This window comes from Leopardus geoffroyi, chromosome D1 (genome assembly GCF_018350155.1).
Source record: "Leopardus geoffroyi isolate Oge1 chromosome D1, O.geoffroyi_Oge1_pat1.0, whole genome shotgun sequence".
Taxonomy (NCBI): Eukaryota; Metazoa; Chordata; class Mammalia; order Carnivora; family Felidae; genus Leopardus; species Leopardus geoffroyi.
Genome location: NC_059329.1, coordinates 106,028,206 through 106,055,868, shown reverse-complemented (window position 1 = coordinate 106,055,868; position 27,663 = coordinate 106,028,206). Strand labels below are relative to the sequence as shown.

Below are 27,663 nucleotides of genomic sequence, written 5' to 3'. Positions count from 1 at the left end.
AGTCCCCCAGCTGCCTTGCACATGGCTGAGACCCGGGGGGTGGGGGAAGGGGTCAGCATTAGGGGAACATGGAGGGCTGCTAAAGATGGGGTGGGGGGGCCATGCCCCTGGGGGGCAGCTGGATTTGGGTGCGGGAGCTTCAGGTTCCTAAGAGCCTGCCCCGGCTATCCTGGTGTTTCTGTGCAAACCTGGTAGGGTTCTGCTGTCACCTCCCACCTCAGCCGCCAGCCACACACCTCTATCCACCCGGCCCCCAACACGCAACGCATGCTCAGGGAGGCGGTTCAAGGAGGAGTCGGTGCTCAGGCCATCCAGGGCCATAGTGACCGCAAGGCCTGACCGGTTGTCCTGGCAACCGAATAGAGGTCTGGTGGTACCAAGGAGAACCCAGAAGCCCCTTCAGCCTTTCTTGGCAGCCTGGCCTCCTGCCCCACAAATTCCAGCTATCATGATATCCTACAAACTGTGAAACCAAGATAAAAAGTTAGTGTATCAGGGGCACCCAGGCGGCTCAGTCAGTTCAGCCGTGCGACTTCAGCTGGGGGCATGATCTCACGGTTTGTGGGTTCGAGCCCCGAGTCAGGCTCTGTGCTGACCGCTCAGAGCCTAGAGCCTGCTTTGGATTCTGTGCCTCCCTCTCTCTCTGCCCCTCCCCCACTCACACTGTGTGTGTGTGTGTGTGTGTGTGTGTGTGTGTGTGTCTCAAGACATAAACATTAAAAAATAAAGTTATCAGAGAAATACCCTCAGTGTTCTCAAAATGCATTCTCTGAGCCAGCACATCAGCATCACCACCCTTGGAACCCGTTCCAAATGCAGTTCTCTGCCCTCAAACCTGCCCTGCCGAATCCCACTCTGCAGGTGAGCCCAGCCGGCCTGTCATGACAAGCTCTCCCATGATTCTGATGCGGTCAAGTTTGATATCTGCTACCCTGCCACATAACCTCAGCCTGATTTCATTTCACGTTGAGTGTGAACGCTTCGCTTTTAGGAACAGGTGTCTTTATCTCAAAACAAAACAAAACAAAACAAAACAAAACAAAACAAAACCCTACAAAGTAACTTGGGGAGCCCCCTACACCCTCAAAAGGACTTGAATTTAAGCCAAAAGTGGGGGAAGGGGACTGTAACAGGCAAGCCATCCAGCAGAGCACCCGTGAATGCCAGCGCCCCGCCCCCGACTCCGGTGCCCCCTTCTCCCCTTCCACGCCACCGGCCACCCTTCGGGATCCCAACCCTGCAGTTCCAACGGCCCCCGCAGACGGCCCCGCGTGGGGCGGGTTGGCCCGGCCACGATCCTCAGCCCCGACGGCGGCCTCGTCGCCCCGCCGCTGGGGCGCCCCGATTGGTGGAAAGCTGTTTACAGTCGCCTCGAGGTAGCGTCCCCACCTCTGTGCGCTCAGGATTTAACGTTCCAGGACGCGTGGCTCGAAACCCCGTGTGCGCAGACTGTCGTTCCAAGCCCCGCCGGCGCAGACCTGGGCCCCGAGGGCACGCGCGGCGCCGGCCGAGGGTGTAAAGTCCCCGTCCCTCTCCCGTGTCCCCCGCCCCACCCGCGGGGCCGGGAGCGGACGACACCCCCGGCAGCGCCGGGCGTGGTGGCCGCGGCCCCCGCGGGCGGGGCGGGCCCCCCCAGACGCCGCCCTCGCCGGCCCGGAGAGCCGCGCAGCCAATGGAGGCCGAGGCGCTGCGCGGGGATTGGAGCGGGCGCGGGGCGGGCCGGCGGGGCCGAGCGAGGGGAGGAGGCGAGGCGAGCGCTGTCAGCGCGGTTATAAGGGAGGGAAAAGTTCCCTGCGCCGGGAGCCGGGCAGGCGCACGCTCGTACGGCGGCCGCAGCGGCAGGGCGGGGCCGCGGGGGAGCGGGTGGCAGCGGAGGACGCCCCCGGGGACGCGACTCGCTCCCCTCGGGGTCTCTGTCGGACCTCGGAAAGGTACCGGCAGGGGGCGGGGGGGCCGAGGGCTTTTGCACGGGGCCATGGGCGACGTCGGGGAGCCCGGCCGGGGGCCCGCGCAGCCGGGGGCGCCGCTGCCCACCTTCCGCTGGGAGCAGATCCGCCCGCACAACCTCCCGGGCGACAAGTGGCTGGTCATCGAGCGTCGCGTCTACGACATCAGCCGCTGGGCACAACGGCACCCGGGGGGCAGCCGCCTCATTGGCCACCACGGCGCTGAGGACGCTACGGTAAGGAAGCCCACCGCTGGCCGGGTTGGAGCCTGGAGCTCGCTGGGGCCTGGTCGTGGGCACTGCGATCCGCTCTGCTTGCACGATCTGGCATCCTTTCTACTCTTCGCTGACCCTTGATACTCTTCGCTGACCCAGAATTGGGATGGACAAGCCAGGGCCTGATGTGGGCTGAGGAGGCCACGTCCCTGCGCGGAGGACCTGCACACCCGGCCATGGACGGGGTGGGGGCTGGGCTGGAGCGGGTCTGTAGGGGGAGTGAGGGGCTCTCAGAGGTGGGTGTGCCATGGCCGACTAGCCGGCGGAAGTGTGAGCCCTCCCTGCTGCTCTGAGCTTCTCTCGGTTCTGGGTCCCCCAGGCCAGGTTGCTTCTGCCGAGTGCCAGGGGTAGGGTGGGGTCCCCAGGGGACTGGCAAGGCTGTGCCACCAGAGGCTGGGGGCTGGGCAGTAAAGCTTGGGCAGTGCCCAGAGGTCTGTGGCTTTCCCAAGAGCTGCTGTAAACTGCTTTGAGGGGCAGTGACTCACCTCTCCTGGGCTGGCAGCTGCACGTGGGAGAACTTTGCCAGCCAGGCTGGGTGGGCCTCCTCGGGAAGCACAGTCACCCCAGGAATAGACTGACCCTTGGGAACCCCGACTTCCCTTTCCCAGCCCATGTCTAGACATGTCTTGCCAAGGAGGGTTGTGACCCGGTCCAGTGGGAGCATCTGGCCGGAGCCCAGTGGTAGAGCAGCCTGTTCGGGGAGCCTCCTCACCAGCCCCTTCCCGTGGTCCAGCAATCCCTTGTCTGGAGAGACCATGATGCTCTGCCTTGACCGTCGAACATTCGAGATGGGCCACACCGGGTACCAGGAATCTTCAAGATTCCAGGAGACGAATCCCTAAGTGGCAGAACTTTCGGCAGCAGAAGAGTGTGTCCTGTCCCGGGAGGTCCTGTTTACCAGGACTGCCAGGTTGGACAGTCTCCAAAGACTCTAAGGGAAAGGTCCCTCTTCCCCACTTCCCCCCTAAGAAGCCAAGGGTTTAGAGGCAGAAGCCTCCTGAAAGGCTAGACACTGACAGACTTGTCCACGGGCCGGGTGGTGGCCATGGAGTTGAAGACGACTATGGGCCAACAAGTGGGTGGCCAGGCACAGGCCCGTATGTGCGTGAGCGCTGCACGCATTCGTGTGCACGGTTGGACGCGCATGCATTTCTGCCGGGGTATGGGGCGGTTGGGGTGCCGCTGCCCCTCCCCCTCAGCTGGCTGTGCCCTCGCCACCCCGGAGGGATCCTATGGCTGCGTGCTGGGGCCTATTTCAACCTCGGAGCTGAAGGGCAGAATGGAGGCAGGCGAGAGGAAAGGCTGACAGAGGGCATTTCTCAATGCTCTTTCCTGCCTGGTGCCCAGGCCGGTGCTGGGGGGCCTCTCACAGGGAAACCCCATCAGACGCTTATCTCTTGACCCTGAGACCTCCATCTGGCAGGTTTCTCACTGATTCATCACTGGTAAGGTCTGTGGCCCATTTCCAGAGAAGCAGTCTGTCTGTGTGCTCCCTGGGGCTCGGTCCTGGCTCTGCCAGTGGAGACTCTGTGTGACCTTGAACCAGGCGTCACTCCTCTGAGCCTCAGTTTCCTCATCTGTGAAGAGGGGAGAGCTGGGCCAGACAGTGAGCCAGCTGTGGGCAGGACCCTGCCTTTTCAACTTTGTGGCCCCAGGCCTGCCCATGGCGTAGTCCTTCCTGGTCGGTATACGTTGCTGGCTGATAAGTGTGAGCATGTCCTGCAAACAGATGGGCAGATTATAGAGCGGCCCACTGCTGTGTGTGGTCAGGCCCAGCCCCCAGGCGCCCATTCCAGGCCGTGGAGCGCAGGTAGGGGTGGGGCAGCTGTCATGCCGGGGCTGTGTTCCTGAGGCCATCTCTCACTAGCCCCAGCCGCCCATCAGCTGTTCTCATGTCCAGGCAACAGAAGCCTTCCTGCCAGGAAATTCCCAGAGTTCCTGTGCCATGAAGTCAGCCTGTGGCCATCCTGGGATACAAAACTGGGTACCCTGGGGAGAGTGCTCTGGGCCCCGAGCCAGGTTCCTCTAAGAGTCATAGGCGGCTTGAGACTAGTGGAGGCAGCCAGGGAGGGGCGAGGCCTGGCTGTTGCTGACCAGAAGTATACCAGGGCTGGGTACTGAGTACTTGCTCTGTGCCAGGCTCCAAGTTTAGCACTTGACTTATGGATGCTCTCTTTTGATCCCCAGGATACCCCTAGGAGGCAGGTACTAGTACTGGTTTTTCCCACTTTCCAGATGGGACAACTGAGGCTCAAAAAAGCAGAGTGACTTGAAATTAAGTGGTGGGTCTGAGGTTTGAATCCATAGCCCATCTTCTTAACCCCACGCTACCCTGTGACTTCACCGGCTTTTCCATTCGTTCATTCTGCAATTATTGGATCAGTAAACCCAGTGGCAGATATTCAGCGAGCAGGTCCTAGCCACCAAACTCTGCTCTAACCTCTGAAGATACAGCTGCGAACAAAACATCTCAAGGAGGAAGTTAGAGCAAAAGCTCAGAAGTGGGACGGTACTCAAGGAACAGTGAGGGTATGGTGTGGCTGGGAGGGGGCAGGCAGCGAGGTCCGGAGGTGACAGGAGTTGGCTGGGCTTCTGTGTCCTTGGAAGCGGGACTTTGGTTTATTCTAAGGGGATCTTTGGAGGGCAGAGCAGGGAAGCCAGGGGAATCTGATATACATTTAAAAGGATCCCTAGGGAAGACAGAGCCTTCCTGGAGAAAGGCAGGAGGCTAAGGGAAGAGATGGTGGGATGATTCTCCCAGGTAAGGTCACTCAGAAGAGGTGGCCATTCACCTGGGCTCCGAAACGTAGGCATGGCCAGGGCAGAAGGCGAGAGCGGCTATCGTGTGGCATTCAGACAACAACCGATGGAAAGAAAGCGGGTATGAGTGTTCGCCCATTTTGCAGATGAGGAGACAGGCTGAATATGGGTGATGCAAAGGGACCTTCTTGGGGCCCTCAAAGGGCAGGGCATCAGGTCCTTGGGCTCGGAGGGTGGGACTTGTATCTGGGTAGCAGCTGGGGGGAAGTGAGGCATATCCCAGGCCTCAGAGTGAGGGTGGGGCCTCAGAGAGGGGCTGGCCATGAACCCAGATGACCTGGCCCCAGGGCCCACGCTCAGGCTTCCTCCCACCTCGCTGGCTGCCTTGGAAACCCTGCTGCCTGATAGCCACTCCCCATGAAGTGTGACCTCTCTGGGCTCCGTAGGTGGTTTCTGTAATGTCCCCACCCACTCAGGCCCCTTCCCAGGGTAGTCACAGTGCCCGGCTCCCCCCCCCCCCTCCCGGGGGAGTGCTGGGCAGGAACATGGTACAGAGGTGGGCCGGGCACCCTGGCGGTCCTGCTTTTCCTCCCCAGGGCACCCAAGCGCTGCTCTGTATAGCAGAAAACAGCTAGGGAGAACCAGGGCTTGAGGAGGGAACTGAAGAGTGGTAGTGGAGAAAGTGTCAGTGGGTGTGGCCCCTTTGGGGTCGCTGACTCGGGAAGTCAAGGGTGCTGGGGGGAGGAGCCCTACTGTGTGTGCTGGCCGGGTGGCTTCCCGGGAGGGTCTGTCCTGGAGTTGCCCCCGCCCACGTGGGTGAGTTGGACGCTTGGCGCGTTCGGAGCTGTGCCTCAGTGTCCTCATCTGCAAAACAATGTACTGATAGTGCTTCTCCACTGGCTCTGATGAGGAATGATGTGGGGAGGGGATGGTAAAGGGCATGAGTGCTGGGCACCAGGGTCTCCTGCCTCTTCCACCTGCGAGAGGGAGGGGCGGCGGGATTCCTGGGGTGTCCCTTGACGCTTACCCCCCTACTCCCCCTCGTCACAACCCGCCGCTGCCTCCTCCACAAAGGCTTAAGGAGGCAGCAAGGACAGACCCAGACCTCCTGAGTGCCCCCCCACCCCCCCACCCCCGCCCACAGCCCCGCTCCATTCCCTTCCTGAGCTGGAACCTTCCCGATTCTTTAGGGGAGGGACCAGAAATGTTCCCCATCCCGTGTGTCTGTTCCCCAGCCTCAGGCTGGCCAGGGCCCGACCGGCAGGGTGGACTCCACTCTCCTCCCTCACGCCTACAGGCCCACCCTCCAAGGCCACTAAGTCTGAGTGGACTCGGGACGAGGGCGCATCAGGCCAGCGGGGCCTCGGCCAGAGCTGGACGCCGGGCCCTTCTGAGTGCACTTTTGCCTGCACTGACTCAGTCCTCCCCGCAGCCTCACGAGATGGGCACGGGCGGTTTCTGATTTACAAATGCGAAAATACTGAGTGGAGGAGAGTGCGATCTTGTCTGTGGCTCGTAAGTCGCTGTTCAGGTTCCGTTCTCAGCAGGCTGGCGCTGAGCCCCGCACTCCCGCCCCTCAACTGGCTGCTATTCGGGGCTCGTGTCGGGCTATGGGGGCAGGGCGGGAGCCACTGTGAGCTTTCCAGGGACCGAGGTGGGGCTGGCAGGGCGTGGACATCACCGAGCTGCTTGGGTTCGCATCCCGACTCTGTCATGACAAGCTCTGACCTGGGCAGATGCCCCTGCCACTTCGAGCCTCTGTTCCAGCAAACTGGTTCATATCCCTGCCTTGTTGGCTGTGGATGGTTGGCTCGTGTCCACTCACTCACACCTGCTATCCAGCCCCTGCCCTGCCAGGCTCTGAGGACGCTCCTGTGACTGTAGCCTGTCACCGCCACCAGCGGGCTCACCCAGCTCTCTTCCCAGACCCCGTGAGAGACCCCGAGTGCCACCTTCCACTTGTTAGGTGGGGAAGGATCATAGGGAGGATGTTTTCAGGTGCACCAGGGGTAGGTGGGGGTGGGGCCTCCTGCAGTGCCCCAAGAAATGCCAGGACCACCCTCCTGTCCCCTATAGTCCAGTTGCTAAACAGCCAGGTCCCTGGCTGTGTGGGATGATGACCAGCTTCATGGTGAGGCCCCCCCACTACAACCTTCCCCCCCCCCCCACACACACACACAGGAGACCCACTGCCTCCTCCCGGCCCAGGAGCGGCCACAAGCCCAGTTCTGTAGTCAGACTGGGTTCTGATCCACTCGCCATCAAATGGAGCTGTGTGCTCTTTGTAAGTGGCTTAACCTCTCTGAGTCTTCTGCCCAGGCCCCGGGTCCTTAAGCGGTAGCCCAGAGAGGATCTGGTCCGTTGGTCCCAGCAAGTATTCCAGCAAGAGCTGATTTGCTGGTGCGTCAGGTTTGGGTCTGAGGCCGGCGACCCACCTTGTTGGTGCCGAGAACACCATAGGGTCAGCGGTGCCCACCAGCCCCGGGAGCCCACCTGCTTTCCAAGGACCCGCCACAGCCCTGCCCATCTCCTCCCATCAGCCGGAGCCTGGTCTGCGAGCTCTGGGGTTTTCTCGCCAGCCCTTCCGGGGCTCACACCTCCCCTTGCCACACCAGGAGATAGACCTGGCTGGAGGGCCCTCGGGTGGCCCTGTCCATCAGCGCTTCTCCAGGCCTGGCCTGGGTGAATCAGGACCCAGGGAGAAGCATCCAGGAAGTTGGCCCTGGACCCCCCCCGGGGATCTGCTGGGTGCTAGGGTGGTCCCAGAAGACACAGAGGGAAGAAGGGCTGGGAGAGAAGGATTGGAAGAGGAAGGAAGAAATCCTGGGGCCGTGGCCACAGCAGGCACGCGTGGGCCCCATGTGCCACAAGGGAGTTTCAGCGGAAACTCCCCAGTGCCTGCTCATCAGCCTTAAAAAGGAAGGAAATTCTGACACCTGCTACAATAGGGGTGAGGCTTGAAGACGTTATGCTGAGTGACATGTTAGTCTGGCATAAAAAAGGACAAATCTGTTTGATTCCTCTTATCAGGGGTCCCTCCAGTGGTCCAATTCGTAGAGACAGCAGAGTGAGTGGTGGCTAACAGGGGCTGGGGTGGGGGCGGGGGGTTGGTGTTTCATGAAGACAAGAGTTTTAGTTGGGGAAGGTAAGAAAGTTCTAGAAGTGGACGGTGGTGATGGATGGCCAGCAATGTGAGCACACTCAGTGCCGTGTGTGCACTGCACACTTAAAAAGGGTGAAAGCGGTGAATTAAGGGGCAAAAAAAAAAAAAAAAAAAAAAAAAGTTACTGCTCTGAAGTCCAGAGCCAGAAAGGCCCCAGAGTCTTGCCCTCTTTTGTCTAGTCCCAAGCTGGAGGGTCGACTCGCTCAAGGTCGCAGCGAGTGGGGTCAGCCCGGCCAGCCCCAGAGCGGCCTTCCCTCCTAGCTCCCCAGGAGCCTGGGGTACCCCCCCCCCACCCCATCAGCAGCTTCCTGGGGTGGGGGCCAGCCTCCCCCACACTTCCTTACTCCCAAATGTCCTGCCCCTCCATCAAGGTCATCCCGGAGAGGCGGGGAGATCGGTAGTACACAGCCCCCTCCCCTCTTAGGAGCTCAGGGAGGGAGTCTAGGTTGTTGCAGAAACAGCACCCTCCCAGCCCCCAGCTCTCTGGGCTGCCCTGGGCCAGCAAGAGAGCAGACAACAGGAAAGGGGACCGCTCAGGTGGATCCTGCAGGTGGTGCCCCTGGGTGGGGGGTGGGGGGTGGGGGCCCGGAGGGGCCTAAAGTGCTTCCTCCTCCCAGGACTGTGGGGAAGTCCCGGTAGTGAGTGTAGGGGCCCAGCTTCTGGTAGGCTCCCTAGCAAGAGAACGACGGGAGGCCCCTGTTGTCAGCCTTTGTCCAAGGTGCTTCCTTTGGTCGCACGCAGTCACCTTCCCAAGGCCCAGGGGACACCCACCCCGTGGTGTTTCTACAGTTCAGGCAGCTGGATGACTAGTCCCTTCAGAGACAGTCCAGGGAGAGAGACCCATTGAAGAGCTGGGAACGGTAACGAGCCAGGCACACCAGGACCGGATTAGAGAGACTGAGGGAGCCCGGCTGGGCAATCGGAGTTGGCTCACGCTCCAGTGCTGCCTGGGCCACTTCCTAACTGGTCCCTGACCCCAGCGCTTTGTCTTTCTCGACTTTCCAACCCCTGTTGCATTGCACCCCATCCCCACCCCCACCTGTTCCAGAGAATCACAGGAATGTTCCATATTTATTTGATTTTTTTTTTTTTTTTTTTGTAAAACCCATCGTTTCCACGTCTGCTTTTAAAATCAAACGAGTTGAACCATGTATCTTCCTTGCAAACCTGAGAACCCAGTCTGTGTGGCCCTGGACTGATTTTTGGAGAAGGGTGCCCTGTGCTGGGGGAAGCAGCTGGGGCCTGGGGCACCCAGGGCCTGAGGAGGACCTGGCAGGGCATCCAGGGCCTGGGGACAACCCAGCAGGGCATTCAGGGCCCGGGGAGGACCCGGCAGGGCACCCAGGGCCTGGGCAGGACCAGGCGGGCACCCAGGGCCTAGGGAGGACCAGGAAGGGCTAATGGGCAAGGCTGACCCATTTGGCCCTCTTTTTATGACCCCTGAACAACCAGCTGCTTCTCCGTCTGTCTGCTCTGCTTTCTACCCCGTCTCTATCTGCCCCTCCGTCCGCCTGACTGTCTGCTCTCCTTCAGGATGCCTTCCACGCCTTCCACCAGGACCTCGATTTCGTGCGCAAGTTCCTGCAGCCCCTGCTGATTGGAGAGCTGGCCCCGGAGGAGCCCAGCCAGGATGGACCCCAGAATGTGAGCGGGGCCCTGGTGGAGGCTAAGCCCCCAGTGCGGGGGCCTGGAGGGGTGGGGAGCATCGCCGGTAGCAACGCCATCCACATTACTCCAGGGGGGACCCGGGTCCTGGGCTGGGTTTGCCTTCCCTTCCCGGGCAGCAGCCGAAGGTAGAGCTGTAGGAGGCCCGCAGGAGCCCCAGGCCCGGGTCTGGCTGGGCCGGCATTTGCCATGTTCCATTTCCCTTCTTGCTGAAGGCAAGCCCCTTCCTGCTCTGGGTCCAGCATCCCCATCGACACTGAGGGTTTTGAAGCACTGGGCTCTAAGGGTTTTCCCAGCTCTGCCTTTCTCTGCTTCTTGTGTGCCCACACCTCTGGCGGGGTGAGCCCCTGCCACCAGCTGGCTCCCCAGCTCAGACCCCACGCCGGTGCTCTCGCCCCTCCATCTCTTGGGCTGTACCCCTTGGGCCTGACACTGGGAGTGGCTGCAGCGTGGCTCGCTGTTGGGGGCTCCCGGGGACAACCCGGGGGGAGGGGGGGAGGGGAGGGCCGCTTCCATAGCTGACCAGCCACTCGGCCGTGGCAGGCCCAGCTGGTTGAGGACTTCCGAGCCCTGCGCCAGGCAGCTGAGGACATGAAGTTGTTTGAGGCCAAGCCCACCTTCTTCGCTCTCTTGCTGGGCCACATCCTGGCCATGGAGGTGCTCGCCTGGCTCACCATCTACCTCCTCGGCCCGGGCTGGGTGCCCAGCACCCTCGCCGCCCTTGTCCTGGCCACCTCCCAGGTGACTCCAGCATTCTTTTGCCGCCACCCGAACTGCCCAGTAGACGTGGGGCCCGGCCCGTGGGGACACTCTGGACATACCTGCTGAGTGAATGAATGACCGGCCAGAGGCCCCGTGACGGCTGTATCTGTAGGTCAAGCTGCATTTTAAATGAGCCGTGGAAGCTCAGGGCGGGGAACCAGAAGTCTCCATGACAGACTGGCAAGCCTGTAGACCTCCCGAGACTCAGTTGCCCTCATCTGTTAAAAGGGGGAGTTGGCCCACAGGGTCTTAAGATGTAGCATGAGCGGCGGCCGCGTCCTGTGAGTGGGGAGGGCACCCTGGGGCCCCTTCCCACCGGCTCCTGACCCTGCTCCCCTCCCCAGGCTCAGTGTTGGTGTCTGCAGCATGACCTGGGCCATACCTCCGTCTTCCGGAAGTCCCAGTGGAACCACCTGGCCCAGCAGTTTGTGATGGGACAGCTGAAGGTGAGGGTGGGGGTGGGTGGTGGGCAGCCGTGGGGCTGAGCTGGGGGTGGGTGCCCCGCCGGGTCCACCCACGCGGTCAGGCACCTGGCCCCCGCCCTCAGAGCCCCCCTTGTCCCTTGCAGGGCTTCTCTGCCCACTGGTGGAACTTCCGCCATTTCCAGCACCACGCCAAGCCCAACATCTTCCACAAAGACCCGGATGTGACCGTAGCGCCCGTCTTCCTCCTGGGGGAGTCGTCGGTCGAGGTGTGCGGGAAGGATGTGGACTCACTCGTCTGGGCCTCAGGCAGGGAGGCGGAGAGGTCACAGGCAGGCGGCAGGGGACCCTGGCCACAGCCGTCCGTCGTCAGAGCCTCCATTTTCCCATCTGCGGTAGCCGCTGAGTCACTGTGACCGAGCCCCCCCCCCGCTGTCACTCCACGCGGAGTCCCTACCCAAAGGGCACCCCTGCCCCGCCTCCCAGCCTGCCGGGGGTGAAGGGCCCACCTGCTAGAACCCGGGGTTGCCCTTGCCCCCTGACCCCAGCCCTGGCTGTCTCCTCTGCAGTACGGCAGGAAGAAGCACAGATACTTGCCCTACAACCATCAGCATCTGTACTTTTTCCTGAGTGAGTGTCCCTCGGTCCTCCTGGAGGTGGGGGCACAGCCCGGGGGGCCAGGACCTGTCTGCCCCTGCCTGCTCCCACCCCCTCCCCGGGCCAGGGGCGGACCTGTTCAAACCCCCTCAGTATGGCGCCGGCACACCTCTCCCAGCCCTGCTGGCCCCGGCCTGCAGCCTGGGCCCACTCTACCCGGCCCTGCCCCGGGGTTTTCAGGATTCCTTCCTGCACGCACGCACGCCAGAGTGGCCTGGAGCCCTAGGGCCCCGGGGGGTTGTCGGGGTGGCCAGGATGAAGATTTAAGGGGACGTGGGAGGCTGGCCTCCTCAGGAGGAACACGGAGGCGGTGGGGCGAGGGCCAGCCCGGGGAGGCTCGGAGGCCAAGGGAAGATGGGTGGCCGAGGCCACGCGGGTGACGCAGGGTCAGCCGGCCGGATGGGACCGGCACCAGGCCCCACGGGCATTCCCGGGATGTCAGCGCCGCCCCGCTCCCTGACTCCCTCGGCCTGGCCCGCCTGGCACCCCTGCCCTGCTCCTGAGCCCTCCTGTGCCCCTCGCAGTCGGCCCGCCGCTGCTCACCCTGGTGAACTTCGAAGTGGAGAATCTGGCGTACATGCTGGTGTGCATGCGGTGGATGGTGAGTGGGGGCTCTGCGCAGGCCCCCCCAGGGGATGCAGTTGTGGTGGCGGGACGTGGGGCACGAGGGGGCGGCCCCATCCGCGAATGCAGACGGGTGCACACGCGTGTGCGCGCGCGTGCCGCTGTGATGCGTGTGTACTTGTGCGGGTGTGTGCGAGGCGCGCGGTGCTCTCCCGGTCGGGGCGCCCTCCCTGGGGGTGGGGGGCCCCTGGGCCGGCTCTGCCAGGCACTTGTCCCCAGGGAGGGGTTCCCCCATTGCACACTCCTCCATGAGGCCAGCAGGGCAAGGATCCTGTCCCTTTACGTAGCTGAGAAGACAGAGGCCCAGAGAGGGGTAGTGACCCGTCCGGGGCTCCGAGGCACATCAGGCTGAAGGGGCGGATGACCCCAGCTCCCTTTCCCGGCTGCCTCGGGGGCCTCTGCCCTCCTCCACCCTCCTCTGCAGGACTTGCTCTGGGCTGCCAGCTTCTATTCCCGCTTCTTCCTGTGCTACATCCCCTTCTACGGCGTTCCTGGGGCGCTGCTCCTCTTCGTCGCTGTCAGGTATGGCCAGATTCGGGATGGCAGGGAGGTGGGGAGGCCACACACAGGCAGCAGGGGACCCTGACCCCAGCCCTCCAGTGTCAGAGCCTCCATTTCCCCATCTGCAGGATGGGGACAGCAGTGCAGCCTCCCTGGGTTGTTGGGAAACACGAGTGACAGGACCCCAGGGACAGTGGGTCTGCAGGAAGTGGCCTGGCTTATAAGCAGCCCCATGGATGTCCGCCCTCGTGAGCAGGGCTGCTCCGAGCTCTGCCTGGCGATGGACCCTGCTTTGCTCAGCCTCTTTAAACACCACTGGGAAAGGGGTCCCGTGATCCCATGGTGCAGACGAGGAAGCCAAGGCCCGGGTCTGGTGCAGGGGGTGAGCTGGACATGGGCAGTGCCTGAGCTCCCCTCACAGGGTCCTGGAGAGCCACTGGTTCGTGTGGATCACGCAGATGAACCACATCCCCAAGGAGATCGGCCATGAGAAGCACCGGGACTGGGCCAGCTCTCAGGTGGGCAGCAGGGGTGGGCCCGGGCAGGGACCCAGTGAGGGGGGTGGGGGCCCCCATGCCCGCCTCCCTCACCTGTGCCCCGCCCACTTCCGCCAGCTGGCAGCCACCTGCAATGTGGAGCCTTCGCTCTTCATCGACTGGTTCAGCGGGCACCTCAACTTCCAGATCGAGCACCAGTGAGTGGGGTGGGAGTGAGTCCTGAGCCCAGGAGCTGATGAGGGGCCCCTGTGTCTAGTCTTTCCCCAGGGAGGCCAGGACATAAGCCCGGGACTCCCTGGAGGCTGGGGAGAGGTGGTGAACGGGGGGGGGGGGGGGGGGCCGGGGTGGCGATGGGTGGGGTGGGGTGGGGGCCCCCTCCGTCACCCGTCACCTCAGGTGCCGGCACACGCTCTCCCCACCAGCCTCTTCCCCACGATGCCAAGGCACAACTACCGTAGGGTGGCCCCGCTGGTCAAGGCGCTGTGTGCCAAGCACGGCCTCAACTACGAGGTGAAGCCCTTTCTCACCGCCCTGGTGGACATCGTTGGGTAAGGATCCCCCGCTCAGCGCCCCTTCCTGGGTACCTGGCTCTCTGAGCCCAAGAGCTGGCATTCAAGGCCTGTCTGATCCACCTTTAGGTCCTCAGCTTGTGCCTGCCCTCCCTTCCCGGGGCTCTTTCACACTGCCGGGGCTTAGGGCAGCCTCTGCCATGGGCCCAGACCCTGTCCTGAGGGCTATAGATAACATCAGTGAGCAAAACAGGCCGAGATCCCTGCCTAGCAGATCCGGAAACCAGTTAAACTAAGTAAATTACAGAAACTGTGGGAAGAGAACGTATGCTTTGGCGAAATGGAACCATAAAACCTAAGAGTAGGAGCAGGAGAGGGGACTTGTGAGTTTTCGTAGGGTGGCAGGGTAGGTGGTATTGAGAAGGTCGCATGGAAGCAGAGACAGGGAGGGGGGCAGAGGGTTGGCAGTGGTGACATCGGGGGGAAGAGCATCTGGGGCACGGGAACAGCAGTGCAAAGGCCGTGAGGCAGGCGTGTGCCGGTGTGAGTGGAGGAGGGACACGCGGGACCGGGACGCCCCGACCGGGAGTGCACCAATGGGGCTCGATTTGAAGCAAGAAGCAATGCAGGGGTCCCTGTAGCCTCTGGGTGAGGGACAATGGAGGTGGCCTTGGCAGTGGGGAGCGGAGGTCAGATTCCCCCAGCCAGAGCTCTTCCACCTCTGCGCTCTGCACGTGCCGTTCCCTTTGCTTGCAGGCCCTTCCTTCTATGCTGGTGTTTGAACTCTTGCTGCTTCCCCTTCATGACCCTTCCAAGCCCCGTCGTCCGAGCCCCTGCCACCGGGCAGGGTCCCATTAGAAGAGCTGGCTCAGGGGTTCCTCGCGAGTGGTTGATATTTCTGGCTCCTCTGCCTGTCATCGGGCTCCTGGTGGGCAGCCTCCGTGCCTTACACACGGGCTCCAGGGTCGCAGGGCCTCGCAGAAGGAGACCAAAGAGAGAGGGACAGGCCCGTGCTGGCTGCTGCCCGGCCTTGGTCTCCCCCGACCCGAGGTCTAGATTCTGCTCCAGTTGATGAGAGTGTAGCCCCCTCCCCGAGTCTCCCCTTCTGCTCCCCCACCCCAGCTGCCTGGCCCAGGGGAAGGGGACGTGCGGAGGACTGTCTTGGGGGAGGGGTGAGAGGAGACACCCACCCCACCTCTGCCTCCTAGGTCCCTGAAGAAGTCTGGCGACATCTGGCTGGAAGCCTACCTCCACCAGTGAAGGCGGCACCCAGGGCCCCAGCGACCACCAAGCCGGCCCAGGCAGGCTTGACCACTCTGCCCCACCGCCACCCCCACCCCCACCCCACCCCCACCTGGCCTAGGGGGCCCTGCCCACCCTTCTGGATCTGCTGTCCTCACCTCACCACCCCCCTCACCTGTCTGCTTGGCAGCCCTAAGGCCATGGCTCTTGGCCAAACAGGACCAGGGCTAGGGGGATAGTACATAAAGCCACACAGCATGGCATGTTTTCCTAGAGCAAAAATTTAGGGAAAACGGTTATTTTTATATAAAAACAAACACAGACAAACGGTGGAGTATTAAATCTGCAAGAATCTTGGAGCTGGACTTCCTGAGAGGAGTTTAGGCCACTTGGGCCATCAGGGTGCTGGGGGGGCAGGGGGTCGGGGGGAGGGACTGGTGGCCCTGGGTCAGGAAGCTGGCAGCTGGCCCAGGCTCGGGTCTCTGTGAGGGTCCCTCCCTTCCTGTCCTTTCACCCACTCACCAGCAACCTGTGGCTGTCACGTTGGGTTCACTCGCTTTGCTCCTCTGCAAGGTGGGACAGGAGCCGGTCTGGCAGACCAGGGCTCAGGCCACGTCTGCAGGCGCCCCCCTCCCACCCAGCACAGGAAGGGGAAGCCAGGATGTTCCTCCCCCCCCACCCCCCCCCCCCACCCTGCACTGGCCTCCCAAAGCTTCTGTGGGGAGAAGCTTCCTAGGGCCACCTGCCAGTGTTAGCATTTGCACCCAGCATCATGCTGGCGGGGGTGCAGCTTGACTGTGTTCAGTGGCCCGCGGGAGGGGACCCTGGGTTTCTCCCATGCCTTCCTGGGACCCGGCGCTTGCCTGCTGGAAGCAGCTTAAAGAAAGCAAAGTGCTGAGCTAGGTTTTCTCTGAGGCCTTTTCTGGAGTGGGAACGGGGAGTTCTCCCCACCAGCCACAGGATTGCCCCTCGCTTTGTCAAGGCCCCCATTGCCCTGGACTGGGTTCTCTTCCGGGAGGTGGAAGGGGCACATGTGCTGGGGGTCTCGTTCAGGCCTTTCCCAGGACCGCCCGGCCCCACCCTGATCCACACCCCATGCAGCTCCCACCCTCCTCTCCTCCGGAGTCCCGTAAGCCAGGGGACTAGTCCCACCTCTGCCTGGACTCAGAGCTGCGTGACCTTGTGGAAGTTATTCAACCTCTCTGAGCGGTAGTATGATCCCCGAGGGGGACGGAAGACAAAAGGGATGCTGTATGGAAGGCTCTTTGCATAGGGCTTGGCAACAGGCCTCTGAAATGTAAAAAGTTTTATGCACAAAGCCCTACACCCTGGGGCCCCACCTGCCCTGACCTGGGACAGCCCGTGGCTGTCTGAGCGGTGCCATGTGGGCCCCGGGATGGCATTCCCTCCATCCCCTGTACAATCGCTGCATTTCCTGCAGTGGCTCGGAGGGACAGACCTGAGGGCAGCAGTCCCCACCTTGGGGAAGGCTGAGCCTGCAACGCCACCTAGGGGCATCCAGAGTATCTGCACCATTGTGGGGCAGGCCACGCTCCATGCTGCCCCTGGTGGTGGCCGTGGGGAGTGCTCTCCGCCTGCAAATGGGTGGTGGCCTAAGGACCTCCTCCTCCAAGGACGCTTTGGGAACACGCCTGGCCTCAAGTAGCCACCCATCTCTCCTCATTGCCTGAAATCCTTCACTGGCGGGTCATCCTTATCCTTGTTCCACTCTGTCCCCCATGCTAGAACCTCTGGGGATAGGTCATCACCCCTCTCCTGGGCTGAGCTCCCCCTTATCAGATGTCTTATGCAGTCATGGAACAAAAACGTAGGGAGCGTGGGCTAGGTTTGTAAAAGGAAGGAAGGAAGGGCCTTGGCGGAGCCTCCAAGAAACCCCGTATCTCTGCTTTACCATCTGCCCTGCCTGCCTGTGATGTTGGGAATGGCTGGTCCCAGTTATGAACGGACTCCTTTGGGACAGGACAGGTCACTGTCTTTCACTGGTCTTCCCCACACTCCCCTTCCCTTGACACGTCCTAGAGCACCTGGCCGCCTCTTCTGCTTGGTCCTTTCCAAGCTCTCAGGACCTGTCACTAATTCTCCTGGGTACTGGCCCTTGAATTTGGAAGAAAGAGCTAAATGCCTTCAGAATACAAAGAAACACATTTATAATGGCAGAGGACCATAGAGACGTGGCCTTCAAATGCTAGCATGCTAGGTGGCCCCTTGTGTGTATGCTTGGGCCAGTCTGGTTAGAAATGTCAGATGCGGCCAAGAGAGCTCCAGATCTCCAGACCTCTCCGGGCCTCAGTCTCTTATCTAAAAAAAAGAAAAAAATTTTTTTTAAATGTTTGTTTATTTTTGAGAGAGGCAGGGGAGGGGCAGAGAGAGAGAGAGAGAGAGACACAGAATCCGAAGCAGGCTCCAGGCTCTGAGCTGTCAGCACAGAGCCTGATGTGGGGCTTGAACTCACGAACTGCAAGATCGTGACCTGAACTTGATGCTTAACTGGGATGCTTAACTGACTGAGCCACGCAGGCGCCCCAGGGGCTTCAATTTCTTCGCAAGTGGTTGTGGGCACTCCTGGGGTCCACAGCCTATCATTTCCGCGTGTCAGCTGTCAGAGCAAGGATTCTTTGAGAAGTTATGTCCTGTCCAGAGGGGCGCACCTCTCTGGGGATGGTGCGGCTGGGACAGCTGAGGAGTCCTGATTGGTCCAAAGCACCGTGTCTCATGAGCAGTGGCCGATGGCTCCAAGGGCCATCCGGGCCCAGGGCTGCCGCCTCTGCCCTGCCCCTTGTCACCAAAGGCCTCCTCTCTCCTCCCAGTGGGCCAAGAGGGTTTCTGAGGGTCCCACCAGAGGCCTAAGGAACTTGTCAGGGCACTGACCACCTCTGGGGCTCGAGGAGCAGGCACAGGCCGGGCTGCTCTGCTGACCCTTCCTCCGGGGCCTGGCACCCTGCACGTGCCCGGGCCACCCAGCAAACTGATACTTTTCATCAGGGTGGCCACCTTGCTGGGAGTGTGCTCTCCTCTCCGCAAGGACTCGGCCTGCTGTCCCCCCTAGACAGCTGCCTGGCCTCTCGGGAGTGGACTGGCATTTGACATGGTGTGTGTGTCGGGGGTGGGGGGGGGTGGTGGGGAGGTGCCTTGTTCTGGGAGACAGCCTTTCCCTCAAGGAAGCGAAGAAGATGCCCAGGCAGAGTGCTGGGTGAGGAGCAGGGACCCAGCTGTTGTCACCAAGTGGCCTCAGGTCAGGCCCTTCCCTTCCCGTCCCAGCCTCACCTGTGAATGGAAGCTTCCAGTCTTATCATCACTCAGGGCCTTGAATGTGAGGGTGTCATGACTTTGGCAGGGGGTGGGGATCCGACCCCCATGATTCTCTCTGCCAGGTCCGGGGACAGGAGAAGCAATTAGGCAGAGAGCAGGTATGGGCGTCCCCAGCTTCTTGCCCCAAGGGTAATACTTCAGGTCAAGGACGGTGTGGTGGGAAGGAGTCACAGAGAAGATCCAAATGCCCACTGACCTGAGCCGAGGTTTAGCGGGTGCCCTGGTAGCCCCAGCGTCCACCTAGCCCATCAGCCGCCCCCCACTCCCACCCCACCACCACTCTCCCCTTCCCCAGGAGCCAGGCTGTCACAGGTGATGAGTCCTGGGCTTCCGGCCAGTGGGGTGGTAGGGCCACCCGGGACACAGGGGACCACACCCAGCCTAGGCAGGAGGTGGAACACAGGCCCAGGTGAGAGGGATAAGAAGTGTGTTCCTCACGGTCTTTCAGCCTCAAGAGCCTCTAAAGGGTCTCCCAGAAGGGCCAGGGCAAGGGCTTGCACCCGGTGCCTTCAATAGACAAATGTGGCCCAGAGATTAGGGGCAAAGGACTCCCCCAAGGCCACTCGGTGGGTCTCTGCCTCCTGGCTCAGGCCTCCTTCTGCAATCCTGGGTCCTACTGCAGTGTCCCTGCACCCACTGGGGACATACACACACCCCACTCGGGACACCTGGCTGTCACTGCTGGCTATACTGAAGTCATGGGGAAAGCAAGAGGGGGACGAGGGTCTACTCTGGAGCCCTCCCCAGCCCTGCTAGGAGATGCAAGGCTAAATGGGGAGCCCCCTGAGGTGCTGGCTGTGCTGAACTTCCTGGCCCTTTCCTGGCACGCCTGGCTTGACCTGCCAACTGAGCCCGCCCAGAAGCGGGGGAGCAGAACAGCAGGGGAGGCAAACTGAGCAAGGGCCCCTGGCACATCCCTTTGGACTTTTCCCAGGCGTGGGACTCAGTCTCTGCCATTGCCTCTGAGCTGGTGGCCCTGGACTGAGATGGCATGGCTGTCTCCCCAGGTTGTGGGGACCCAATGAGCCACGGCACGGACCACAAGATGGAAGCGTAGGTCTCCAGGACTTTCCAAAGCCCCTTCTGAGAGTTTCTTTGCCCCCGGGGCTCTGTGCACCGGCCAGGAAATGGGGAGAAGGGAGTCTGGCAGAAGCCAGTTGACTGGTGAGGTTTTGGGCAGACAGCTGGTCTGAGGATAAACTGGGGACAGAGATGGGGATGGCAGGAAGGTGGGCTCGGGCAGCTCCTCCTTGCTGCCCTCCAGAGACCTTCCAGAAAGTCTCCTGTGGCTCCGGTGGCCACGTCTGGAGTTGGGTTTGTGTGAATGCACTTAAGGGGAGGGGAGAGAAGTTCTCTCCAGAACAGAGGCAGCAGGGGGCGGAGGTGGGGTGACTGCAGTTGGGGAGGGGACAGGGAAAAGGCTGCCTGTGTCAGCACGAGCCTCCTCCCTGGTGCCCCGGACCCTGATTGCAAAGCCCCTTCCTCCAATCCCGACACCCTGCCCAGCATTAACACTCATAAAGTCATCCGCGGATCAAGAAAGTGAGAATAAAATTACTTTTATTTCCAAAAAATGTAGGGGGAGCAGGGAAACAACATGGTAAAAATTAAGATCAGTTCCCTATGGGTCCATTCTGTCTCTGGGGGAGGGACAGCTCCTTGGGCCTCGCGTTCTCAGTGAGGGGGCCTCGGGCCCACGCTGCCATGGCAAGCCGGAGGTTTGTCACACTAGAGGCTGGTCCCCCCCTGGCTGGCCAGAGCTGGGGGACTACAGCCTTCCCCCAAAGGCCCCCACTTTGAGCTTGCTTCCGCTCCCCTCCCCTGACGCTAAATATTGGTTAGTGGGTTAGATTTCCGAATGCCCCAGGCCGGAGGCCTCCTCCCTCTCACTTCCCATCCCCTCGGCCACCTGGCCTCCAGCCCCAAACGCCTAGTTGCAGTGTTTACTCGGCCCTCATTAGACCTCCCTCCCAGTCCCCCCCCTCCCCCTGCACCAACCCCCGCCCCCACCCAGCTGCTCAGGGTCACCTCCTCTGGGACTGCCTCCCTCTGTGCCCCCACTGCCCCCTCGACGACAGCAGCGGCCCCAGCAGCCCCCCGCAGTCAGGGCCACCGTGGGCTGAGTGAGTGAGCCCGGCTCAGCCGACTGCGGGGCCTGGGGAGGCGGTGAGGGGCAGGTGGTAAAAGTTGTCACAAGGCCCAGCCCTGCTGCCACCCGCCTGTCAGAATGTACCGTATAACAAAAGGTTAAAAACACCAGAAGATGGGACAGCGGAGGACAGTGTGAGCATGTCCACACTGGCAGCCCCAACTCGGGGGAGGGGCCGCATGAGGCCTCCCTCGGGCGCCCTCCTGCAGCTGGAAAGGCCCGAGGCCACTTGGCCAAGCGGAGAGACGGTCTGGAGCTGCCTGGCAGGTGAGGGAGCACTTTGGAGAAGGGGTCGATAGCTCCAGAATCTTAGGTCTCCCAGACCGAAGAGGGTGGGCGGGGCGCAAGGCAGGACCTGCCTGACCTGGCCACGGGTCTCCGCTGAGCCCACCTTCAGGACTGCTCCCTGGGACCCGAGGTCACAGGCCGTGCGGCTGGGAAGACGTCGTCGGGGTGGAACAGCACAAGCCCTGGGTCAGAGGGCACCGGAGGGGCGAGGACACTTCCTGGGGCCCCGGGGGGTCTGAGCTGGCTGCGCTGCTCAGGCAAAGGCAGTCGGGAGGTGGGCCAGGACCCTGGACATCCGGAGAGAGGTGGCACCGGCAGGGAGGCCCCGAGCACCGGTGGTCCCAGCGTGGGCTGGGCGGGAGACGGGAACGAGGAGGACACGGGCTCCCTGACACCGGCTGACACAGGCGGCGGGGCCTGCAGGGCCGGGGAGAGCATCGCGCCCCGTGAGGACCCCGCCCCACGGACCCCAAGAGCATCTGAGGCAGAAAAGGAGGCGTGAGGCCCAGAGGCCAGGCAGCAAGGCTGGGGAGGCGGGTGTGTCGCGGGCCACATCTGTGGACCTCTGGCCCGACAGAAGTTTAGGGGCAGGAGGTGGGGGCTGGGACGGAGCACCTCTCTCTGCTCCTGGGGTTGGGGGCGGGGAGGAGAGGGGGAGGGGCCGCCTGACAAGAGGGCAGCCCCATGAGGGCGAGAAGCGAAGGGAAAGAGGAGAGGGAAAACGAGAGAAAGACCAAAAATGGGGTCTGTGGGCCAGCGTGTACCCCGGCCTCGCGGACACCCCTCGGAACAAAAGCCCACCCCCCCCACCCCGTGGCCAGCACTCCCACCTGCTCCCCCTTCCCCGTGGGCGCCCCAAAGGCTTCATTTGTGGAGGTACGCGTCCAGCCACAGCTGCCCGGACTTCTTCAGGGACCTGGGAGGAGGAGGGGACAGTCAGGGCCCAGGAGGGGCGGGGTCCCCCCCCCCCCCCCACCTAGGAAGGACAAAGGGAAGGTCCTCAGCCAGCCCAGAGAGAAGCCAGGCCATCCCTCATCAGGGAGGTGGCCTGGTGGGGACGCCCGCTCTGGCAGGGCGCGGCCCCCTTGCTGTTGTCAGTCCCCAGCTGTCAACAGCTGGTCTCGGCCCTGGGCCCCAGCACCCGTGGCCTCCCCCCTTACCTGATGATGTCCTGCAGGGCCCTCAGCAGTGGCTTCTCCTGGTACTTAATGCCGTGCTTGGCGCACAGAGACTTCACCAGCGGGGCCACCTTGTGGAAGTTGTGCCGGGGCATGGTGGGGAAGAGGCTGGGGGGAGCAGGGCCAGGGTGAGGGCTCTCCCGCTGTGCCCCCAGAGGAGCCGGCACTCGGGCGGTGGGGCCCAGCTGGGCCTCAGCTCCCCTGTCAGCAAAGGGATCGATCCCCCTGCCCTGTAGGCTTACAGGATCAAGGGAGGCCACCGGTACAAGCTCTCGAATCACAAAGCTTGGGCCACACGTGAGGGGTGGCCGTCCCCGGTGCAGAGTGAGCCCCTCCCTGACCTCAGCTGCAGAGCTCGGTGCTCTGGAGGCAGCCTGGCCAGGCTGAGGGAGAGAGGTCGCCCCGAGGTGCTGCCCGAGCCCGAATGGGGCTGGTGGCCTCCTCCCTGTGCCACCCACCTTCCCCGCCGGCCCGCCTGCCCGCCCGCGCTCACTGGTGCTCGATCTGGAAGTTGAGGTGCCCGCTGAACCAGTCATTGAACAAGGACTGTTCCACGTTGCAGGTGGCAGCCAGCTGCAGAGGGGAGGGGGCGAGAGGCCAGGAGCGGAAGGGAGAATGAGGGCTTCACCTCCTTCCCCCCCCCCCCCCGAGGCCCACCCCTCCCTCTCGCACGACCCTGCCTAGAGACCTCAGCCCTCCCACCGGGCGCGCGGGGCAGCCAAGTTCTGGAGGCCGGGAAATGGACCCGCACACGCCGTGGGGCCCCGGCGACCAGCTCCACTGCCCTCACCTGGCTGCTGAACCAGTCACGGTAAGGCTCACAGTCGATCTCCATGACGATGTGGTTCATCTGCGTGACCCACACAAACCAGTGGCTCTCCAGGAACCTGGAACAGAGTCCGGCTCAGCGCAGGAGCCACGGAGTCTTGCTGCCCGTGGGGCCCAGCCATGGCAGGAACAGAGCCTCTCCCCTAGCCCGGGGCAGGGGCGGGGGTGGGGGGCGAGCCACGGCCCTTGCCGAGGCGCCACGTCGTGGGGCCCAGGGCAGGAAGTGGGGAGCTCTGAGCCCTTCCGCACGGGACCCCCCCCCCCCCCCCCCCCGTGTCAAAGCCCTGTCAAGGCCAAGCTCAGGTACCTGATGAAGTTGAGGAAAAGGACGGCCCCCAGGATGCCATAGAAAGGGCTGTAGGTGAGTAAGAAGCGAGCATAATAGCTGACGGCCCAGGCCAAGTCCTGCACAGAGAACAAGATTGGATGTGGGACAGCCGTCCTCCCGGGCGCCGCATCCTGACCACACGTGTGCCCACAGCCCCTCACGCGCCGCACTGGGCAAAGGTGGCCTCAGGGCATGGGGCACCAGGCCCGCGGAGGATGCGATGTTTGCTCGCACAGGGCTGGTGGCCGTCTTTGTTTCCAGGGAAATGCTGAATGTGTGTGTAGCAGGAGGGGCCTGGGTGCTTTGCTTCAGGGAAAGAAACAGGGCGGGGAGCAGGAGACGCCAGCCAAGGAACAGCCCCTTTCTGGTCCCAGGGATTCTGAAGGTGCATATAATGCCCCCCACAGCTGCCCTTCAGCCGTGTTCTCCCATTGGGACCCGGGATCTCCTTCCTTGCAGGACAAAGGCCAGCGACACCGTCCGTCCTCCACGTAAAGGCCCTCCCAGCAGCCTCTGACTCTGCTGGTCCTCTCCACACACTTGATTCTCCTCCTGTCCCCTCTCCCGGCCTGCCCCTCGCCAAGGTGACAACAGCATCGCAAGCTTGCTTGTCTTCTCTCACTGGGCAAGTGCCTCCCTCGGCTGTCCCCACTGCTCTACCCCACTGCCCTCCACGGCAGCCCCACGGGTAGGCGCTCTGTGGAACGGGTCCCTCTCTCTCCACTGCCTCGCTGCAACCCGACCCGAGTCCGCATGCCTCCCATCGGTCTCCTGCTTCTCCTCGTGCACCATGGCAACCAGAGCCACCTTCTCAGCCCTGAGCAGAACCTGTCTCTCCCGCAGAGCTCTGCAGGATCAGGGACCACTCTCTCTCCAGCCACCCTGCCCCAGCTTATTCCCGCCCCAGGGCCTTTGCACGGTTTGCTCTCCCCCATCACTTTTCCTCTCCAGAGACTCAGCGCGGCCTCTAAGTGGGGCTACCTGTGTGAGTCCCATCTCCACCATTGGTTCTGTATAGCCGTGGGTGACTCATCCAGCTGTGCCTCTGTGTCCTCATCTGCGGGACAGGGAGAGAACCTCCCACCGAGGTTGGACGTGGGTTGACCACGTATGACAACAGTAAGTGAAGCCTGCAAGTATAAGCTCTGAACGACTCCAATCCAGTCCCTGCACACTGTCACCATGGAGATCTTCCTCACACGCAACTTGGATCAGGACACTGCCACCCCCAAAGCCACCACTCGCCCCGTCCCCCACTAGATAAAGCATAAACCCTAGCCTCTGGGTAGGGCGCATGGGCCCTTCACATGCCTGCCCACCGACCTGGCCTCCTCATGCAGCCAGTCCCTCGACCTGGCCCAGGGTCTGCGTCCAGGCTGCACCCACCTGGAGGCTCCTTCTCCCCCTGTCTGCTTGGCCAACTCATCCTATGTCTGACTATTGTTGTTGTCGTTGTAATGTTCATTTTTGAGAGAGACAGAGTGCAAGCAGGGCAGGGGCAGAGAGAGAGGGAGACACAGAATCTGAAGCAGGCTCCGGGCTCTGAGCCGTCAGCCCCGAGCCCGACACGGGACTCGAACTCATGAACCGCCAGATCGTGACCTGAGCTGAAGCCAAATGCTCAACCGACTGAGCCACCCAGTCCGGCTAGGCTCCTCCTTGAATGCCTCCTCTCTATCAGAGGCTGGGTTGGGTGCTAGGAGCAAAAGGAAGTCCTTCACGAGCCCCGCATCTGGATGGAAGGTGACAGAAGCAATGGGGAGCACTGGGTGGGGTCCTGACACGATCCTCGGATTTAGGAAAGGCCTTCCTCAGGAGGCAGGTGCCTGAGCTGGGCTGGGTTGTCCCAGAGGGCCGCCAAGCAAAGAACTGTAGGAGACATTTGCAGAAAGACGACAATATGAAAAAAAGCCCAGACAGGAGAGATGGTGGGGTGCGCAGGGGTGCGGAGGTGAGCAGGGGGCAGGGGCTGGGTTTATATGCAGATCTCACGTCCCATGTGCTACAGCCCAAGTGCTCGCCGTGGGGGCGGGAGACAACACCAGGTTCCGTCTGCCTTGGGCCACTGACTTCTACCTCTCGGGCAACAGAAAACTCCTGAGAGGTTTACACATCGGAAGAACACAGTCCCATTTGAATCTTAAAATAGATCCCTGCCAACTGGAGATGGAGGGATTAGGTTATTTCGGTAGCTGAGACAGGAAATGATGGAGACTCGAAGCAGGGCCCCCAGTCCCAAGGAGGAGATACAGATTCCAGAACGATTTAGGAGGTGGAGGCAGGTGCATCTGCGGACTGGTTGGTCGTGAGGAATCCCAGCTGGTCCCTGCACTGGTGCCATCGGCTGAGCAGGAAAGGCAGAGGGGAGCAGCTGGGAGGCCAGGAGGGCACGACCTCGGGATCCAGCGAGGGGTCTTGAAGGCGGTGGGAGAAGCGAGCATTCCGGGTTCTGCTCCAACTTTTCCATCACGTGCATTTTCATCTCTTGTGTGTGTTCGTGGTACAGTAGAAAGCACGTGTATATTGGGGCTGCCTGGGCGGCTCAGTCTGTTAAGCGTCCGACTTCGGCTCAGGTCATGATCTTGCGGTTCGTGGGTTCGAGCCCCGCGTGGGGCTCTGTGCTGACAGCTCGGAGCCTGGGGCCTGCTTCGGAGTCTGCGTCTCCCTCTCCCTCGGCCCCTCCCCGACTAGCGCGTTGTCTGTCTCTCAAAAATGAATAAACACTTTTTAAAATTAAAAAAAAAAAAAAAAGTACATGTATATGAATGAGGTGCATGCTTCTTTTTTTTTGTGCAGAGGGACACATGACCACAGGACCACTGGTGTCGGGGCAGGGAAGCACGGGGAGGAGAACCAGCAGAGGTAGGACGCGGACGCGGACGGAGAGAATCTCAGGAGAGAGTGGCTCGTGGCGTCGGACCCAGAACCTCCAGGATATGGTGACGGGCAACATTGCCGGAGAGTAAACACCTCTCTCCTTGAAGCTCTGACTGACGGTGTCTCAAGCCCTCCCCTCCAGGCCAGGATTTCTCATCCTCTACACGACCGACCGCCTTTGGGGCTAACTCTCTACCACGGGGGCCTGTCCCGTGAGTGACAGGACATTTAGCAGTGTCCCCGGCTAGATGCCCACCAGATGCCAGTCGCACTGTCTCCCCCGAGTTGTGACCACCAAAGATGTCTCCAGATATTGCCAGCTGGCCCAGCAGAACCGCTCCTGCGGCGGACCACTGCCCCAAGCCACTGCCCCAAGCCCCTGCAGGACACAAGTCTGTCCCATGCCCTGTGCAGTCATGGACCCCAGGCGTGGCCCTGAATCTTAACTGCCCTGAATCCCCAGCACCGGACCTGACCGCAGTCAGTTCCTGTTTTGTAGAAGGAGCCCGAGGCTGGAGGCCGGTCCCTCTCACCCAGCTTGAACCCGACTCCCCAGCAGGGTCAAGGGCAGGGCCCTGAGGGGTCCTATCATATTCCCCTGGTTCTGCCACCTGATCCCATTGAGGTACGTAGCCTCATTTCCTTTCCTGCTGTCCTTATCAAGTACTTTGTCCCTTGGGGAACAAGGACGGTAAAAAAAAAAAAAGGAAATATTCAGGCAGGAGTCTCTGCCATGAAAGCTGGTTAAAATACCTCCAGCAGCTGGGGTGCCTGGGTGGCTCAGTTGGTTAAGTGTCCGACTCTTGATTTCAGCTCAGGTCATGATCTCGTGGTTGGTGAGTTCAGGCCCCGCATCGGGCTCTGTGCTGACAGCATGGAGCCTGCTTAGGATTCTCTCTCTCTCTCTCTCTCTCTCTGCCCCTCCCCTGCCCCTCTCTCAAAATAAACAAATAGACTTAAAATAAAGATACCTCCAGCAGCACCGCAAAACCCCACACGGCAGGGCTCAAATTCCTTTTCAGCTGTGTGATCCCTTCCAGAGCCCGGGGTCCCCAGGGGAAACAGCAGTTTCCACAGGCGGGAGGTGTGGGTTCAAATTCCCACGGTTTAACTGACCCAGAAACTCCAATCCTCCAGCCTGTGCCATTTAACTCATAAACCAGGGTAAAACAACGTAATGTAGGTGGCCGCGCTGAACTGTTCCTGGAACACGGTAAGTACTGATGAAACGCTCGCTTCCGGAAAAATATCATGTCCCAGAAGCGGGTGGTACAGGTTCTGCCAACACAGGGCTGGCAGAGACTTCCAGAATCTACTGCCTCCCGGACCACCCCAACGCCTCCTGGGTCCCAGCCCTGGACCTTAGCAGAATCAACAGGCATGGCCCCTGTCCCACAATTTCAACGAGAGAGGTTAAGGCAAAGTACTCGGAAGCCGTTCAAATGCTATAGAAACAGGAGGTAGTATTTGAGAGAGACTGGGGGCTGATGTAAGGGGAGAGCACAGGGCCTGGGTTCTAGTGCCAGACCCTCCCCCCACCCCCGCTTGGTGTCACCCTGGGCAAGTCCCAAACTCTCAGAGTCTCAATTTTCTCATTTATGAAACTGGGTTAAAAAAAAAAAGACCAGCGATACCTACGTGTGCCTCCACTTGGCCTCCCGG

General features: G+C 61.7%; 2 protein-coding genes and 1 long non-coding RNA gene across 4 annotated transcripts in view; 2 read left to right on the top strand and 1 right to left on the bottom strand.

Annotated features, from left to right (window-relative positions):
* Window positions 1-1,764: 1,764 nt before the first annotated feature.
* FADS3 (fatty acid desaturase 3) lies at window positions 1,765-15,346 on the top strand. The gene is made up of 12 exons (XM_045485522.1): window positions 1,765-2,182; window positions 9,678-9,788; window positions 10,353-10,550; window positions 10,916-11,017; window positions 11,140-11,262; window positions 11,563-11,623; window positions 12,175-12,251; window positions 12,699-12,796; window positions 13,197-13,293; window positions 13,390-13,469; window positions 13,695-13,820; window positions 14,990-15,346. The coding sequence occupies exons 1-12, from the start codon at window positions 1,976-1,978 to the stop codon at window positions 15,039-15,041; spliced, it is 1,332 nt and encodes a 443-aa protein (XP_045341478.1). The 5' UTR covers window positions 1,765-1,975; the 3' UTR covers window positions 15,042-15,346.
* Window positions 15,347-19,896: 4,550 nt separating this feature from the next.
* Window positions 19,897-27,663, bottom strand: part of FADS2 (fatty acid desaturase 2) — a 33,831-nt gene continuing 26,064 nt past the window's right edge. For both annotated transcript variants that reach the window (XM_045485513.1, XM_045485514.1), the window contains 5 exons: window positions 23,104-23,201; window positions 22,759-22,855; window positions 22,462-22,541; window positions 21,951-22,076; window positions 19,897-21,706 (listed from right to left, as the gene is read on the bottom strand). In XM_045485513.1, the coding sequence (XP_045341469.1) occupies window positions 21,655-21,706; window positions 21,951-22,076; window positions 22,462-22,541; window positions 22,759-22,855; window positions 23,104-23,201 (453 nt within the window). In that variant the 3' untranslated portion in view covers window positions 19,897-21,654. The remainder of the gene's footprint in view (window positions 21,707-21,950; window positions 22,077-22,461; window positions 22,542-22,758; window positions 22,856-23,103; window positions 23,202-27,663) is intronic.
* LOC123601802 lies at window positions 23,201-26,754 on the top strand. The gene is made up of 2 exons (XR_006714259.1): window positions 23,201-24,243; window positions 25,921-26,754. It is a non-coding gene; the product is annotated as an uncharacterized LOC123601802 (long non-coding RNA).